Source organism: Anser anser (genome assembly GCF_964211835.1).
Source record: "Anser anser genome assembly, chromosome: 4".
Classification (NCBI taxonomy): domain Eukaryota; kingdom Metazoa; phylum Chordata; class Aves; order Anseriformes; family Anatidae; genus Anser; species Anser anser.
This window is the reverse complement of record NC_139724.1, coordinates 3,327,368-3,345,178: the sequence shown is the minus strand read 5'-3', so window position 1 is coordinate 3,345,178 and position 17,811 is coordinate 3,327,368. Positions and strand designations below refer to the sequence as shown.

The 17,811-nt window shown below is 46.2% G+C and overlaps 1 protein-coding gene across 14 annotated transcripts in view; it reads left to right on the top strand.

Annotated features, from left to right (window-relative positions):
* The window catches only part of ALPK1 (alpha kinase 1), a 50,724-nt gene that overhangs the window by 25,090 nt on the left and 7,823 nt on the right, over nucleotides 1–17,811 (top strand). For 12 of the 14 annotated variants that reach the window (XM_083834050.1, XM_083834053.1, XM_083834051.1 and 9 more), the window contains 7 exons: nucleotides 1,926–2,080; nucleotides 11,471–11,669; nucleotides 12,826–12,885; nucleotides 14,554–14,640; nucleotides 15,341–15,417; nucleotides 16,650–16,745; nucleotides 17,275–17,379. In XM_083834050.1, coding sequence (XP_083690176.1) covers nucleotides 1,926–2,080; nucleotides 11,471–11,669; nucleotides 12,826–12,885; nucleotides 14,554–14,640; nucleotides 15,341–15,417; nucleotides 16,650–16,745; nucleotides 17,275–17,379 — 779 coding nt within the window. The other 2 variants (XM_083834054.1, XM_083834055.1) reach the window with 2 other exon arrangements.

The following is a 17,811-nucleotide window of genomic DNA, read 5'->3' as shown; positions in this document are numbered from 1 at the left end:
GGAGCAGATCCTGCTCTCGCTTCATGCGATGGGACACGTGAAGCACTTCTGTTTGCTTTCAGATTAAAAATCGACTCCTGCACAGGTTCATATCCTTTTCCACCTCCCGTAATTAATGAGTCGCAGTGACAACAGCTGTCCGCTGCAGGAGTAAACTCTTGCTCTGGGAGCTGGATTTCAGCTGATAGCTAGAAGATTGTTCATGCCAGCTCACCGACTATACTGTTTACTCACAGTGTTTCTGCCTTACAGCACCACGTAATTATCATTAGCACACTAATTGCATTCATTTCCATGTGGTGACAACCAGATGTCAGAGTGAGGCTCAAAGCTAGGCTTATACGGATGGCCAGCCCCAGAGATGGCTGAAGGGGCCTTGATCACCAAATCCTGCCAAAAGCCTCGCTCTGGCTTCCTCCTCTAACCAGCTCGGCAGTAGTGGCTGCTGAGGAGGCCTCTAAGAGTAAAAGTTCAATATTAAAGATGTTCTTTGGTGCATCTAGTAGGAGTCAGATTAAGGTTTAACTGAGGATGGCGTGGAGAACAAGGTAGCAGCAACATCTGTGTGCTTCAGAGAGAATACCAACATCCACGCCACCCCACTGGTTGTTTTTGTACTTCCTGACTCTGTCGCCTTCTCCCGTTTTGGTGTTGTTGCTCCTGCGCTGGTTTTGTGGTGCTGTCACGACAGGGATACAGGGAGCTACGAGACCTGTGAGGACGGGAGCTGGAGGCACGGCCTCCTCTCCCCCTGGCCTTGCCCCTCGGCCACCTTTCCATGCCCGGGAAGGCCGAGCCTCTCCGGGTGCGACTTGAGACCAGCGGGACAGCGTGGTCGTGCTGTACGGTGTGACGGGAAACATACCCAGAGCTGCAGCAACAAGTGAGAAAACTTAGGTCGGAAGAAGTGGTGTGTTTGTAAAGGTGACTTTGTAGAAAGCTGGCCCTGAGTATCAGACTCACCACTCTTTCTGGAAAAACATCCCGGCGAATGCACTGCAATCTGGGCACAAAACAGAATTCTTATGTTGTGTGTTTTCTAAAATCATCCGTAGAGGGTTGATTAAAAAATATGTAGTAATACATTTATTGCATTACCTCGTTAGAGCAATGACGGTCTCTAAGCAGCGTTTTTTCTGGGGATTAATGGCCAGAAGGGGCTAGATCTGCAGCTGATGATCACCATTAACCCCATCTGGTCAATAATCCTTGTTAATCCACTTTTATTGGCCAGAGAGCCTGCCTGGCCTAGGGTTAGCACAGCACACGGGGGCTGCAGATTTGCCGCTCTTTCAGGGAAAATTAAACGCGGGCTGCAGCTGAAAGGAAGGGAGCTGGCATCCTCCACCCCTGCAAGCCTAAAAGGCCAGGTCCTCAGCCCGCCTGAATGACTTAGCTGCACCAGACCAACTATTTTTCCCAAATGATCTATTAAATAATTATTCTCGAGAACATACAACTTGTTTTTCACTGCATCCCCTTAGATCTTTGTGTGATTGCTATCTACGGCCCAGACTCGTCTCCCAGGCTGGCTGTGGCTTTTCAGGCTGGTTTTTGTTACTGCCACGAGCAAAACCTGTGCTGTGACAAGGGGCACAGGCCGGGCCGGCTGTGCTCACCTGAGTCCTTGCCTCGCACAGAGGTTCAGGTTTCCTCCAGCCTGCCCCGAAGCAGCACCTCACGCTCAGCCAGCCACCCAGCCGCGTTGCTTCCTGCTAAAAACTCCTTTAATGGCCAATGGCTCCCATTTACCTGGAGGGCAGAGCAGACGACGGTGAGGGTTGGCTGGCGAGCTCTCCCTGCCTGGGATGGTGCTTGTGGGGGTCCCGGCAAGGTGCGAGGGTGCGGGATGCTCTCCGCAGGGCGGCTGCTCCATCGTGGCAGTTGTGCCTGCCGTATCCTTACCTGCGCTTTGACCTTTTCAGCATTGCTTCCCGATGACTTGAGGACCCTTCTGGAGGAGGCGAAGGAAATGAAGTGGCCCTTTGTGCCGGAGAAGTGGCAGTATAAACGAGACGTGGGCCCAGAGGACAAAACAAACCTGCAGGATATGATCAGCGCCAGGCTCCCCGATCTGCTGGTATGAAGTTCAACACTCTTGTTGTGGGCAATGTGCTGCTGTGGTGCTTGAGGCTGTCTTACTTGTGATTTCAGAGGGTTTTCTCCCTGCCCTGTAGCTGCAGCAGGTGAAGAGCTGCTTGGTGCTAAGCCCACCTTAGTGTGCACGGTCGCTTTGCCCGCTCATCCGGTTCACAGTGCACTTCTGTTTCCAGCAAGATGGATGTTTGCCTTTTCCCTGAAGATCTGGAGTTGTAATAATGCTAAAATGCCAAATGTTAGCCTGAAGTCCTACAAAACATGAGTTTGGGAAGCATTATGCGCACTGCTGGGAGGCAGGGAGGACTGCTCGCTGCGGTAGGGCTTGCCCAACTTGTCACCTGCCAGTTTTCCAGAAATCCCTTGACTGGATCCCTTGGGGGGCCTCAGCTGGCCAAAACCCGAGCAGAAAAGGCAAGAGGGTAATGGGACTTCCACACGAGGCCAGCAGGCTTTGTTTGAGGAGGACGATGGCGCTGAACAGCGACGAGGAGCCGCGAGAAGCCCAGCGCAGGGCTGTGCTGCTGCCAGCCGGGGCGTCAGCCTCAGCAGCACCACACGCCGCGGGGATCCCGAATTTGTGGTGGTGGGGGGGGGGGGTTGCTGCTCCTTGGGTATTTATTTTCTTCTTCTCTTTGGTGTGTGTGGCCTCGGACAGAAATTTATGGCAGAGGTTGACCTCCTTTATAATCCCCGCGCGGCGCTCCAGCTTCGTGGCGTTTGTCTGCGCTCTCCCAGGACAAACACCTGCAGTAAGCTCCCGGAGAGACCTGGATAGATGGGAGATTAATGCGGCTGTAATAGAGGGGCAGTGTTTCCAGCATTATGCCCTCTCCCCAGGTAGATGGATCTTTTCTGAGATGATACCAATTATTTATTGCTGAAACATCTGTTGATAACTGCAGCTGCCCTTGTTAAACAAAGCATATCGTGGGGTCATAGACCATAGGGACCTGAAATCCTACCGCATGCTAGTTTTAGGCTATTCACCGACACCCCCTGAAGTCCATTGGTTACCCTCGGCTTCAATGGTTCGTCGTGTGGTTGGAAATACTTTGTAAACATTGTGCTGCCTTTCCCTGTGTGCTTTGAAGTATTATTTCATCTTCATTGGTAATTTATATTCCAGTGCTATTGTACCATGGGAAAAAGGGAAAACCTTTTTTGTTTTGCATTTAATTGTAGATAGACTGACATTTTGACCTGTATTATTAGTATTAGTCAGGAAAAGGGATTTTTTTTCCCCCTTCATCTACCTCCCCCCCCAGCCCTTTTTTTTTTAAATAAAATTTCAAGGCAGAGCAAAGGCTGCTTCAGTTCTTTGAATAAAAAGCTGGGGGGAAAATGAGGCTGAAGAGAGGTGATTACAGTGCGATGAGGAAAGATAAAAGTCTGAGCTACTTTTTTCTTCTCTTTTTTGGCATGAGGGACAGAAGGATAATGTCATACCCCAAAGGATAAAAAAAAAAAAAAAGTCTTTGTCAATTTATTGTTCAGGAAAACCTTTAAAAATTTTCATCTCTGTTTATTTTAATTTGCCATGCTCAGAATAAGCTCATAAACCGTAATTCATTACATTTAAAAAGCGCTTTGAGATCCATGAATGAAAGGCGCTTCATTACCATAACACACTGGCGTTGTTACGAGGGGGCAGATCTGCCTGCCCGCGCTCCCGACCACAATGTTTTACTCGGTGAGTCGGCTGAAACCAGCACAGGGAGTAAGCGGATTAGGGCTTTGGCTTCAAGGGTTTGCCTTAGTGCTACACTTTAAAAAGTGGGATACCCGATGCTGGCGGCTGCGTGCTAGCTTGACACACCAAGAAGGCAAAGCCACCTGCACCTGCATCCTTTTAAAGTGCTCTTCTTCGTCTTTGCTGTGGGATCATTACTTCTGCATGCTGGCCACAGCCCTAGGAAGGCAGAAACAGCTTGGGGGGCAGGGGAAGCGAACAAGCCGCAGTCTCCCTGGCACGCTCTGGCTGCAGCCTCGCTGCAACAGGAGCCGTGCAGCTGCTAGAGCTAGGCTCGCTGCACATTTTGGCAATATAAGCAAGCTTGGTTTTTTACTTTCCTTCTCTCTCCACTGTGTGAAATTGCTGAACCACCCCAGGGACTTGAAGGCAACAGATTTAACGCAATATTTTAGGCAAACCAGCACCGCTGTTTTTACAAAACCTTTGCATCTCTCAGAAGGGTTTGTGTGTGTGTGTGTGTTGTCGGTTTTTCTTTCCCTGCTGGGGATTCACCATCCAATACAAAGGCCACCCCACGTCAGCAAGCTCAGCGTACTGCTTGCCACGTCCTGCTAGCGGGATTTGAGAGAGCCTCACTGCCAGCTGCCGTCGGCCAGCGAGCCCTGCCAGAGCTCCCTGCAGATGGGAGGGCGATGGCCAACACTGGTAGCCAGTGAAAAAATCTGGGAAGCACTGGGATTCCTGATTTTAACAAACCAAAGCAAAATCAGAATTGTAAAGGGAGTCTCACTGACAAATGCAGGCACATGGGTTACTTTTTCTAGCTAAAAAATGCACATGCTCTGGGGTTAGGACTGGGGCTGCAGTTCCAAAAGGGAGGCTTGCAGGGGTTGCCCTTCCTGCAGATCGCCAGTATCTGTAGTGATGGAAATATCCTTATGCTCAGTGACCAGCCAATAGAGGGCAACATGCCCATGTGCACGTAGTCTTTGATCCCACAAACCCTGCTGTGGGGTTTCGCTGAAGGACATCTCTGCACACGAGTAGCTCTCCTGTAGGATTACTCAGGCAATTATTTTTTTATTTTATTTTTTTGTGAGATCACATCCCGTGCTCAAACACTTTGCAATGATATGGAACACCACTTTGTTTTTATTATACATGTGAGTAATTCCTGTATCCAGGCTCTGGCATTCAGCCACAGACCAGGATCTGCTGCAATAGGTACAGTGTGAGTGAAAAAGCAAAGCCCCAGCTTCAGAGATTTCACCACCTAAGGCCTTGCCAGTGCAAAGACACCAAGGAAACTCATTCGCAGTTAATGTTTAAATTTGCTGTAGAGATGACCTTAAATCACCTTTGTAGTGAAGGTGTCCCTCAGGTCTCCCCTGGCTGCATGTGCTCCCAAGGCTCCCCAAAAGCAGGTCTCCTCCGGGAAGGCCTGCAGGGAGCTGATCCTGTGCTGCCTGCCCTGGATGGGGAGAGTGGATCCTGGCCCTGCTTGTGCAGGCTTATTGGGACTGTGGAAAAAAATGGAAAATAAGTCCCTGCCACCCTTGCCTGGGCCTTGGCTAATTACGTGTTGCTGGATTATCATTAGGGGAACCGTTCTGAGGGAAGTGCCCCACTACCCTTAGGGGGGTGTGTGGCACTTGAGAGCTGGAGCCTTTGAAAAAGAACTAAAGAGGGGGCTGAGGATTTAGTTTTCTCCTCCCTGTACCTGCTGGTGTGGTAACAGGAGAATTAAAGCCCCGAGGATCTTGGTTGTTCAGGCTGACCTTTTGCTACCTACCTCATAAGAGCTCTTCTTGGGTGATCCTGGTGGAACAGGGAGCGGCTGAGCCCAGAGCCATGGCTGCAGGCTGAATTCAGCACAAGAAGGGCTTGGTGGCATCCTGACCCCCCTTACACAGTGTCATCCCTGGCACTTCGGGGCTTTTTGAGTGAGAGGTATCAGAGATCAGGTCCTGCCAGCACAGGAGGGTGGCTGCTATCTCGTGTGTCACTCGTGATGCCCAGCCAAGGCAGCAGCTTCAGCAGGACAGCTTCAGCTCTGGGGTGCGGGGGCAGCTGTATTTTCCTTCCAGCCACTTCTCAAATGGACTTATACTTTGAGGACACAGATTTAGGAAAGACTCTTGGGTTTCTAACTGATTATAATGGACTTAATGCTGCCCTGCCAGGAGGGATCTGCCACTGGCATTTAGATATTTTTAAATATTAAAATATCCCATTTAACACAGTATTTTAATGATCCACAAGGAATCATCACAATAGTGTATTTAAATAAAGATTGAGCACGGCAGGATACATCAGTGCCACAAAATTCCTGTTGCATCCATCCTTGGCAGCTAGCAAAAACGGGGCACTCCTGTGGTCCCCCAAATCCCTGCTGCCCTGTCAGATATAGGAGGCTCACAGGAGCTCCCCCCTCGACAAGTCTCCTCGGTGCTTTAAAGGGTTTTCCCCCAAAATGCTCCTCCTGAGAGCATGCAAGTTCATCATGCTGTCGGTGGCTTGCCCACTGGCTCCACGGGCTGGTGCCCTCCTTCACCACCTCTACACACAAGCAGCACCCAAAGCAAAACCTGCAAGCAGCAGCTAGGGCAGGGGTGCTGCCTTCCCCTTCCACGTCCCCACGAGGCATGGGGGGTCCTCTCCCTCCTGCCAGGGGTTTGGGACACACAGTGGGAGCTGGGGCAGCCAGCGGGGCTCTCCTGGCACCGCTCTGCTGGAGCAAGCGGCAGTGCAGGAGTCGAGAGTGGGAGCAGCATGGGGAACAAGCCCTTGGTGGTAAAATTAAATCACTGGCCAGTTAAATTGCCAAAAAGGGGGGCTGTTGGTAAAAGCAGGGGTTATTATTGCCCTAGCGGCTTCTCACTTCACGAAGGAAGATGTGGCTGCTTGTAAAAACCGACCCATTCTGTGGTGTTTTGAGCTGCTAATAATGGACCTAGTGCTGCACTCATTGAATAAACACCCAACTCTCCATCACCTTCAGGATGAATAACTTGAGCTAATTAATGGCTTCAGACGCTCAAGCCATTAAATTGGGTCCTCTGCTGCTCAGGGCAGAGAGGAAAGTGTCCAGGAACCTCTCATTCCTCGCGCCGCAGCTATTTACTGTGTGGCTCGCCCGTCCTGTGTTGGGGCTTATCCATCTGCACATCGCGGACATGCTTTCTCCTGCCCGTCACAGAGGTGGTAGGAGGCTTAATTCATTGTTATTTGCAGAGTGTGCTCTGATTGCCAGCTGAAAGGCTGAGATTGATAGAGAAGTCCCGTGCAGTGACAGCAGCTTTGGTCTCTTGGAAATACGGGCTTTGCTAACAGTGCGTGGGGTAAAAGGGCGAGACTTCAGCCAAATCCATTGGTGTTTTGACTGTGTGTTTAATCTGACAGGGGACGAATGCGGCGGGAGAAAGAGCTGGGCAATTTGTTAGGGTTCAGTGAAGTGCTAACTAGGAGTAGATCTTGAGGGAGAACTAAAGCACCTGTAAATGCATGGCATTGAAACCCCGCCCCGTGCACAGAGCTTGAGTTTCTTTCTTGACTGCTCTTGTGTTGATGATTTTTTTCAGATTTGAAACTTCCGACTCAATTACAAACGAAGACTAAAATAGGCTGAGGCGAATGGCTGTAAGAACACACAGGAATCAGGAGTGCCGACAAAACTGTGGCCGTACTCTGAGAATGGTCTCGAACCTCGTTGCTTGCAGAGGTTTCTGCAAAAGGGACCTTCCTGAGCCTGCAGGCTGCGTGTGGGACCCTCGCTTTATAAAGAGGGCAGAGAGAGTGGATTAAATCAATATTTCATTTATTTGGGCTTGTAATTCCTCTTACATCAGCTGTCGCATAAAGATCTCTGCAACTCCCTACCCCTCCTCCCCGCCCTCATTTACTATGCACCAATAATTTCCCTTTGACGCGATCCTGCCAGCTCCGGTGCCAGATGGCCCCTGCTCTGAGCTGCTCCCTCTCTCGGGAGCGGGCCCCATTGTCAAGGCGAAGGAGGCATCAAGGCTTTGAACCCGGTGCTGGGACCCAAATTTCAGCCCCGGTGCGGGAAGGAGCTACCCCGCTAATGCAGGGAACCACGCGCACAGCACACCCTCCCACTCAGCGCCATTAGGCACAAGCCCTTCGCTGACGGATGTTTTGCATTTTCCCCCACGGTCCGTGTATAGAAATCTCGTGCAGATTTAATTCGGACACCACCTGATTCCACTTCCCAGGCGTGAGGTTCCCTTTGTGTCCCGAACTCAATTAGACATATGCATGGGGCATCGCGGACACAGATGTGAAAACAAAGTGCGCACGTACCTCGCTCTGTCTTTTCTCTTTCTCCCTCTCCACACAGATGCACATGAGGCCAGAAATAAGGCGAGTGGACCTGCTAGCCTTACCCTGGCTTGCTCCAAAAAGCAATGAGCCCAGTGGGCTGCTGGTGGTGCTCTGCCAGGCTGCTGCCTCTCAGGCATCTCGTCCGGCACGGTGAGGGGAGCACACCATGTGCCAGCAGGACATATTCGGGAGTCGCTGAGGAATTTCGGAGCGGTGGGTGGAAGGTGAGGGTATGAATTTCTGGGTGTGCTGCCGGCAAGGCGGGAACGTAATTGCAAAGCTTGACACCGAACCGTGTTCCTGCGTGCCACACAGCGTGCAGCCCTGCCTTTCAACAACAACAACAACAAAAAAGTAGCCGAGTTTCTCCCCCTGGCTTGACTTTTCTACATTTTATGTCCATTTGGTTTTGGAGAGGGACACAAGAGGTTTCGGCATTGAGTGGAGAGTTAAATTATGCAGCTGCAAGGCTGCCAAGCCCTTCAGAATAGGATGCTTCGTTTAGATTTTCCACAATGCTATTGAAGTGCTTATTTTCCTCCTGAAGAGACACAAACAGATGCAAACTTCTGTAAACACTTTAGAAATGAATTCAGTGAGTTTGGCCTCTCAGCAGTGCTCAATAGCTGACAGAAAAATGTCTAATTAGTGCAAGTGGAAATAATAGGGCCACTTGGATTCCTTCCATCCTCCTCCAAGTCTACTTTTCCTAGGGACTCAAAGGCCCTTTTGTTTGGTAGGTCACCCTCTCTCAGGCTTTTGTGCTCCAATCTATTAAAGGAAGAAGGGGAGGAAAAAAAAATAGATTAGGCGATGCTCTGTGCTTAAATATATGGCCTGTTCATGAGCATTTCGAATGGATAGTTTGCAGTGTCAGTTTACAGGTGCTTAGAGAGAGGGATTCCTCCATTGTTGACCAGCACAAGCAGTGCTGCGCACGGAGCTCCAGGAATCCTTTTCAAGTGCCATCCTCTTAGAAAATCCAACTCTGGTTTAAAAAAAGAAAAAAAAAAAAAAAGGAAATTTGCACAAACCCGCCTCACTGAACCGCAAACACGCTAGCAAGTGCTTGCAGCAGGCCAGTGCTGCAGCCCAGCGTTCGTGCCGCAGGTCGCGGGCTCTCCTCCAAACGGTTTGAAATGGGCTTTGCCCCGCACCTCAGAGGGCTACATACTTTAGAAACAAGTGAATGTTTCTTGGTCAGGCTGCTGTGAAGAACTTGGCTGGGAAGAAGCCAAGGAGGGTGCCCAAGAAGCCTGGAGGGTGTTTGTGGCAGTCAGCGGACACTGGTGTCTCTGGCTCGGTGCTCTCGGGCCTGGGCCTTTACACAAGGAAGGCAAGGCAAAGAAACTGCTGCTGCAGACATAAATGGAAGATAGCTGCCTAACTCGATATTTTAGTGGGGAATTGGACCGAGTTTTCTTGACAGTCTCATTCTCTGATGGTGCTGTGGGGCCTGAACCTCCTGCTCCTGCGTTGCTTTTGCTGCCATCAGCACAAGTACTGACTCATAAGAACGAGATGAGAAATGCATCCTTTTATGAGGACGCTTCGTATGGTTGAAGGTGTTTCCTGTTTTATTCTCTCGCCTATTTTACCATACCACTAGGCAGTACTAGAGCATTGCCAGCTCCCAGGTGTTGGAGTGAAGCTGGGCGCCAGAAGGCCTGGCTCTGTGGGCTGCTGACCTGAAGTGAGACTCCACAGCTGAAGAGATGAGTCCTTCCTTACAGCTGGTTTCCGTATTTCAGATGTGGTATGCTTCTTCCCTCCACACCCTGTTTACTTCGTAGTTTGCAGGGAGTGTGTAAGAATCTCATTAAGAGGCATCATTTTGTACTCTTCACGTTCATCCTGTCTTCTGGCCTACAGAAAGATTTTCATACAGGTAGTGTAGACTTGAGGCAGTGTTACTAGTCATTCCTTGTGCCCAGAAAAAAATGTTTGCCTCAGGCAGCTGTTCTAGTGAAACAATGGCCAAACAACATCCTCCCCATCCTGCATGACAAACCTGTAGAAAATTGATCATCCAGGTGTCAGGGTGTGGAGCACCTACTTGCTCCTTACTGACAGGAGTGCCGATCCCTATCCACCACGGAAAGGGGTGTTTGGTGCTGTCCTGGCAGATGTTCCCAGGTCCTAGTGGACTTCAATGTCCATGGTGAGGCCAAGCTGCCTCCACATGGCTGTCTCACTGGCCTCCTGTCCACCTAACAGCATGCTGCCTGAGGAGCTCGGGGTGATTCCTTGTGTCGGTGTGACGGCTCAGCGGCTGCGGGGATACAAAGAGAGTTCATGCAGGCTTAGAAATTATTAAAGACGACCTGCAAGGGAAAAGCATTGGACTCCTGCCCTGTTTGTTCGTTTGTGGTGTACAAAGGAGCGTTTGATCCTCCAGCCTTAAAGCTGCATTGGTGCTGGTTGTTTGTAGTTGGGGCCTGGTCCCACAGAGAGATGCAGGTCCCCTGGGAATCCCCCATTTCCCGGGGGACTTCTAAGGAACAAGAGGAAAAGGAAAGATAGGACTGAAACGTAGTACTCATACTGAAGGTAGCAGGAGTACCAGCTAATCAACCGTAATAATCAGGCCCCTTGGACATTTGCATGTTCATGCATATTCAAGGAGGCCTGACTTTTTCCAGAAATGGTTTGAAAAGGTGCTTTCTGAGCTGTGTGCATCTCGGTTTGCTTAATACGCAAGACAGAGTGCTCAAGCCCTGTCTCTTGTGTACGGCTTGAGCTCCATCTGGGACAACTGCTGAAGTGACCATTTCCAATCTCTTTCCAGACTAGTGTCCCTTTTGAACTAATTGTTATTACTGCTGTTAATCTGCTGGGTATAATTTAAATTCATTAACAGACCACCAAATTATGTGGTTCCAAATACTAAACACCAATTAGAGAGACAAAAAAAAACAAAACAAAAAAAAACCACAGGAATGATATCTGCAGATCAAGCAGAACAAAGAGCTGGAACCTTCCAATGTTAGAATGAAAATATAAACAAAATTAGTCAAATTATAGGATATAAGTCTAGTCCAATCAGTGCCACAAGGGCTTAGCCCTTTATATACATGGCTAGGATGATAGAGGTTACAAGCAAAAACTTTGAGACAGAACTTGGCTAGATAGTATTTGCTTCTTGTAATGTTTAGTAACTTTACTTGCTATGAAACTGCAGTTGCCTTACAGCACATGACTGAGGAAATTCAATTCGTTTTCAAATGGTATATAGGCAGCCCTGTTAGGCAGGGAATTACTAAAGCTGAGTATTTTATTTAAACTGTTGACTACTTGTATTTCTTGAAGTTGTGGCACTGGTGTTCTTTTCAGGTTTATTTGAAGGCCTCCATCATGGCCAAGGACTGTGTGACGGCGGCTGCTGTTGTGTTCCTGATCGACCGGTTCCTGTACTGGATTGATGCCTCAAGCAAGCTCCTGAAGATCGCCAAGGGCCTGCACAAGCTGCAGCCCGCCACACCGATCGGTCCTCAGGTGGTCATCCGCCAGGCTCGCCTTGCCGTCAATGCAGGTGCTGGCTACCAGGGAGCCACCGCTCCATTTTCTCAGCTCAGGCCCTATTAGGAGCTACTTGACTTTGAAGAAGATACTGTGTCCCTTTCTGGGGATGACATGCTTACGGCCCTGGTGCCATCTTTTCAAACGTGCAGCCCACTCCCAGCCCCCTTGAGCCCTCCCAGCTCTTCTCAGTAGCACAAAGGGGCTGGTATAAAGGGTGTCAGAGCCAAAAGCAGTAGAGAAAATTGTGAAAGGGTGTGGAAAATACTAATTGGAGCTTTTGTTCCTTAACAAATCTTCCCTGCTGGTTTCAAACAGGGATATCTGAATTGCTATACTTCTGACCAAGGGCCTTTAAGAAGTAAATGAGAGTCCTGGCATTTTCTCTGCACTGTCCCAGCTGCTTTTTTTTTTTTTTTTCAGTGGGACCACTTGACTATGCAGATGATGCCGCTTACAAACCCCTCTAGGATAAATTGATATATTTATTTTTTTAAATGTCCATCCTTCCTATAATGTGGGCAACACCTGAAGAATTTTTAATATATCATCTTCCGACTGGGAAGATGTATTCCCACTTGTTCTGGGGAGAAGAAGACAAAGCCAAACAAACCTGCTTTGAAAAAGACAATTGAGGAATATCTTAAGTACAGAACATAGTCTGGGATTCCCAACCGGTGGGGTGGCCAGCAGCTCAGTGCCTGCCCCACTCTCATTGCCTCCGCTCCTGCCCTGAGTCCCGCAGCAGCCCAACAAGTGGGAATGAGCAGAGTGAGAACAGTGTCAGGAGTCATGTGCCGACGCTGCTGAGCTTGTGTTAGCAGCTGGGTTGACTCTAAAACCAATGCACGGCCTTAACCTCCCTCCTAAAGGAGAGGTAACCATGGCTTTCTGAAGCAGGTGTCTGGCTAGAAATATTTGTCCCATTGGCATTTTTTGCAATACTTTTTGTATCTATAAAATAGCTTGTATCACAGAGATTCCTGTGCACGAGGTAGCATCTAGCAGTGCATGCTTAACTGGGAAGTTTAGGCTAATTGCAAACACAGTAAGAACACTGGGAAGAGGAGTAAAATTTGCCAGGGCTTTCACTGTTGAATATTTTTGTTCACTTCATACCACAAGGTACATTTTTGTATTCATTTCCTATCTTTGTTTTGTTTTATCAGGTAAACTCTTAAAAGCCGAATATATCCTAAGCAGCCTTATTAATGACAATGGAGCAACAGGTACATATATATTTATTTTCCAATTTCATAATTACTATTTTTTTGGTACTAATTGTAACAGTCACACAAATTTCAAATACAGCCAGTCTGACATCAGTAATGACTCCTTACATCATGCTTCTCTCTTCATCACCATTCTCTTCTACAATGTGGAAGCTGAAACCTTGTTTTGAAACTTCTACAATTCATCTTTGTATGTCTTTACTTGGGAGGAAAACTATTCTGGACTGACAGCCTTTCTACTAATTTCTCTGCCTGGAGAATTTTAAAATGTAGCCCAATTTCAAGCAATTGACTGATCGGTGATACAAGATAAAGACAACCCCCCAGTTGCCAAGAAAACCAAATTGGTTGAGTAATGCTTATCCTCCACATTCACACCGATCTTGTGAACGAAATTAAAACTTTAACCTCGCCCTGCAGCAGATTATAGTGCACTTATTTACTATATTTTGGAGTTGAGAAAAAAAAGAGAGCAAATTCTTCATCCTAAAGCACTTTCTTCAATTACTGGATAGACAAGCAAAACTGTAAAATGGGAACGTTCCTTAATGTGCAATGATACTTTTAGAAATTACTTCTTTTTCCTTCCTGTCAAATGACTATACCGCTGGCCATGTGACTTGCTTCAGATATGGAGGGATGTGTAGAAATGGTAAGAATTCACAAATTTTGTCAGACATTCAAAATTAGTATTTAATTACGGTTTTGACGCAAATATATTTTAGGTTTTCAAACCTGTTAACTATTTGCTTAGCCTTCAGAGTTTCTATAGTCAACTCATTCATGTTTTGTCTACAACCATGAAAAGTAAAAAAAAAATAAAATAAGAAGTCTGTTCTGGTTTTTATTGTTCTGTTTTTATGTGAAACTGAGATTCTTATACAAGAAGGGTCCTCAAGGACCCTTTAGGGGGCTTTAAACAAAATCGAGGGCTTTAAACAAAATACCAGATATCACTGTTAAAGTAGCACTGGCTCTGCATTTCATCTCTGATGAGATTGTGCTATTGTTTTCAGATTATTTTCATAATATTCAATGATAATACTTAGTTAACGTTGAAGATGTGTTGTTGAACAGGTACTTTGTGCTAAGAGTAGCAGTGAAATGGTCATATTAGGAAAGCTTAGTGGTTTCGTTTTTTATTTTAATGAGATAGTCAATATAGATTTGATAATGAAACGCTTTGTATAACCTTGTATAATCATGCTGTTTTAATGTGAAAATTTTTTGTTTTAATCTTCATGATACACTGATATCTGAAAACATATTTTGCCAATGATTCAAAGTATTTTGTTCTGCTGCGTGTACTAGTGATAACGCAGATAACCATGTTAATCCTTTTGAATGCTTTTTAGTGCAAGTCTGTATAACGTTTATGCACAGTGACTTTTTGTTGCTTCACAGAAGACAAGAACCTTTTGCGTTTTATGTTGTTCTTATGCTTTGTATAGCTGTCATTCAAGCTACATGCTCATATAGCTGTCTGCTTATATTCCTTGCTGCACTGTCACCTTATCATCTCTCTGGCTGCAAGGCCTGACTCAAACCAGCTGAACTCAAAGGAGAGATGTCAGGCAATTTGACAGGATTTAGGTTCTCCTCAGAGGCCTAAAATGATGGCAGCATTTTTTCATTCTCTATTGAAATTTTCAACTCTTTTTTCAGGTACTTGGCAATATGCTAATGAAAGTGATAGGATCCTTGTTCAGTCGGTCTGCTTACAAATCAGAGGACAGATTCTGCAAAAGCTTGGTATGGCTTTTTTTCTGTAAATATCTATTCAAGGTTTCTCCCAGTTTTTTTCCTTTATAGTCAGGATTTGTAATAATGCGCTTGTCATATGTCAGAATTTTAGCTTGTGTGAAACGTCTGCCTGACATCCATAACACAGCCACAGAAGATGAGTTATACACACATCTGTTTGAAGAATCAAGGACCTAGAGCCATGTACCAAGCAAGCACATTTTAAGAATTACCATCTTATTATTAATCTAACCAGAAGCCAAGGAGCATCCTGCAATATTGTTTCATTCTTCTGCTAACACTTTTCCCGAATTCACTGTTTCCCAAAAGCGTGCAGTAGCTTAACATGGCTACATCACAGCAGTTTCTTCTGTCAATATAAGATGATCCCTAGCATTCAGTATGATGGACTTCTGTATTCCAGGCTTGGTACTTGGGGCCAGCAGCCTTAGTTTTATGCTTTTGCCATAACCTTCCATCTTCAGCGACTGTTGAGATGAGGTCTTTTATGAGCATAAAATGTGTGTTTATACACAGCCAAAAGCTAAAGGAAACTAATGTTCACCATCACCAAAGCAAAATATGCCATGATATGGTTTTATACTGTTTCCAGGGCTGCCAACTCAAGAAGATGTAAAATAAACTCAGCCTATTTAAAGCCATCTGTAGCAGTAATCTGCTTAGTGACTATTTCTCTGGTTTATTTCAGGGATGTGGTATGAGGCAGCAGAGTTGATTTGGGCTTCAGTTGTAGGATATTTCAAACTTCCTCTACCAGATAAAAAGGTAGGATCTCCTTTTCACTCTGGATAGCTTTGCCAATCTAATAATCATTCCAGATTAGCTTTTGTTGATTTCAGTCATGTCTTTTAGAAATAAAGTTTCAATTATGCATCTCAGACACGGTTAACATTAAGGACAAATGTTCCAGTTGATCTGTGTATCACATTGTTTGTTTCCGCATGCATGCACAGACTTACAGACACCTTTTTCCTGCAGGGAAACGGAGTGATAGTTTTCATTAGCGATAAAGTGATTTCAAAGTGATAGTTTTCATTAAGCAGAGTTGTCTGAAGTGAGCCATCACCTAGGATGTCACAGGTGTCTCTGACAAGGACAGACTAATCCCAGAACACAACCATAGATTTGGGTTTCTTGGTTTGGTTTTCTTGTTTGTTTTTTTAGCATTTCTGTTTGCTGAAATGTTCTCAAGCTGCCCTACACTATCTGTTGTGAGTGGTGCATGTCCCCTGGCCCTGCAGCATCTGAACACCTTGCAGCAGCTAATATATCTGTCTTTAACACTTTTGTGAGGCATGGTCGCACTAATCTTCCCTCTGCCAATGAAGCAACAGTCATACCATGTGTCCGTAGCTAAACAGGAATGTGAACCTAAGTCTTGCAAGTCCTGGGGTGATTCTTTAATAATTTTTGTAATTGTATTCCAGAATAGGATATACCAAAAAAACAGACCTCATCACCTCTCCTCTCCCATACTTAAAAGCTTGACTTTAATCTCAGAACATCCCTACGCGACCAAAGATGTGTAGTGAATTTTGCAGAAAGTGTACAGATGCTTCCTGGCATTCTCAACTATTTAGCTGGGCAGGCCCTTAGCTATCAGGTGTAAATCAAAAGTTCAGGAAAGAGACTTTGTTTTCATTGTCACAAAGAGCACCCTGGAAAAATATCTAAGGAAAATGCAGTGCTATTGAAGTTACTGTTGAAGGCAAGAGCTAGCAGTTATCGGAATAGCTGCCACTCACGGAAACTCATAAGGGTCCACCAAGGCAGCATTTTCTGTAAGTTAATAAAACCCTACCAAGATGACCTGAGTTTCTCAGCAGTACTTCTCTTTGGATCCTTTTTGGTTCATTTTGTTGGATTTTTGGTGTGGGTTGTGTTGTTTGTTTGTTTGTTTGTTTATTTGTTTTCTGGTTTGACATATACAGAAACTAAGTAACTGTGAGAAAAAAAATTCAAAACACGTGGGAAAAAACCTTCCATTTCTTTTTCAGGGAATTGCTACCTCCTTGGGTATTATAGCTGATATCTTTTCTTCCATGAGTGAGAAGGATTATATACGTTTTAAAACCAATGCTGAGATTGACCTGGTAAGACTTGGTTTAGTATTTGTGGGTGCAGATTCTTCAGAAAAATTGTATGTCATTGTCCCAGATTCACTCACATTTCGTCCGCCCTCCAGTTCCTCTCCTAAGCTAAGAGGGCTGAAGAATATTCCATCGCTCGCATTCATAAAGTTCATTAGCACCTAGACGGAAAAATGCTTTGCTCCAGGAAAAAAGAAACAGTAAAAATATTTATTTAGTGTGGGTATATGTGTATGTATGTATAACACACAGATGATTTACAGAGCCCCAGACTGACACATCTATGGTAAACCTGAGCGAAAAGGCTCTTTCAGAAATACAGTCGGCTGCTGTTGTGTAAGATTTGATGTCCTACTCTGTCAAGATTCAAAGGCATCAGAAACCTCAGGGAACCTACAAATCTCAATGGACTCTGATGACCAAATCCCAAGCTGCCTACCTCCGGTCTAACAGGGTTGCCTGCAGGGTAGACTTTGAAAAGAGAGCCTTTAAAATGAGGTTTCCCCTTGTGCTTTTTTTTTTGTTTCATCAGAGCCTTCTCCGGGAGCTCAGCCACCGCTTACTATCAGCTGCTGAAGCCTGCAAACTGGCGGCAGCCTACAGCCAGTATACCCCACTGTTTGTGCTCACAGCAGTGGTAAGTATTAGTCCTCATTCTGGAAGTGCTGTGTGTATAACAGAAGAGTCCAGGCTATTAAATTTGGCTGTAATCTAGCTTCCAAGCATCGTACTGTACAATATGCTCCTATCTGTGTTGTGGATATAATGATGCATGTTACTCTGGACTCCAAATTGAAGCTAAGCAGATGGGAAGAAAGCAGTATCTGTCTGCAGAGCGAGGATGGGCTTTCGAGCCCACCCGAGAGTGTTGCTTTTCCTGTAAATAAAGATGTATTTCAAAGGAGAAAGAGCAAGATTGTTTCCTAACAGAAACACAGCAGCAGGCAGTTAGAGCCAGCATTTTCTTCCAATTGTAAAAGGGAAAGAAACACATTTTTTTCCTCCTTTCATTTAGTTGAGACAGAGGTGCTGTTTTTTAATTCCTTGATTCCTCTTTTGTCCTCTCCCA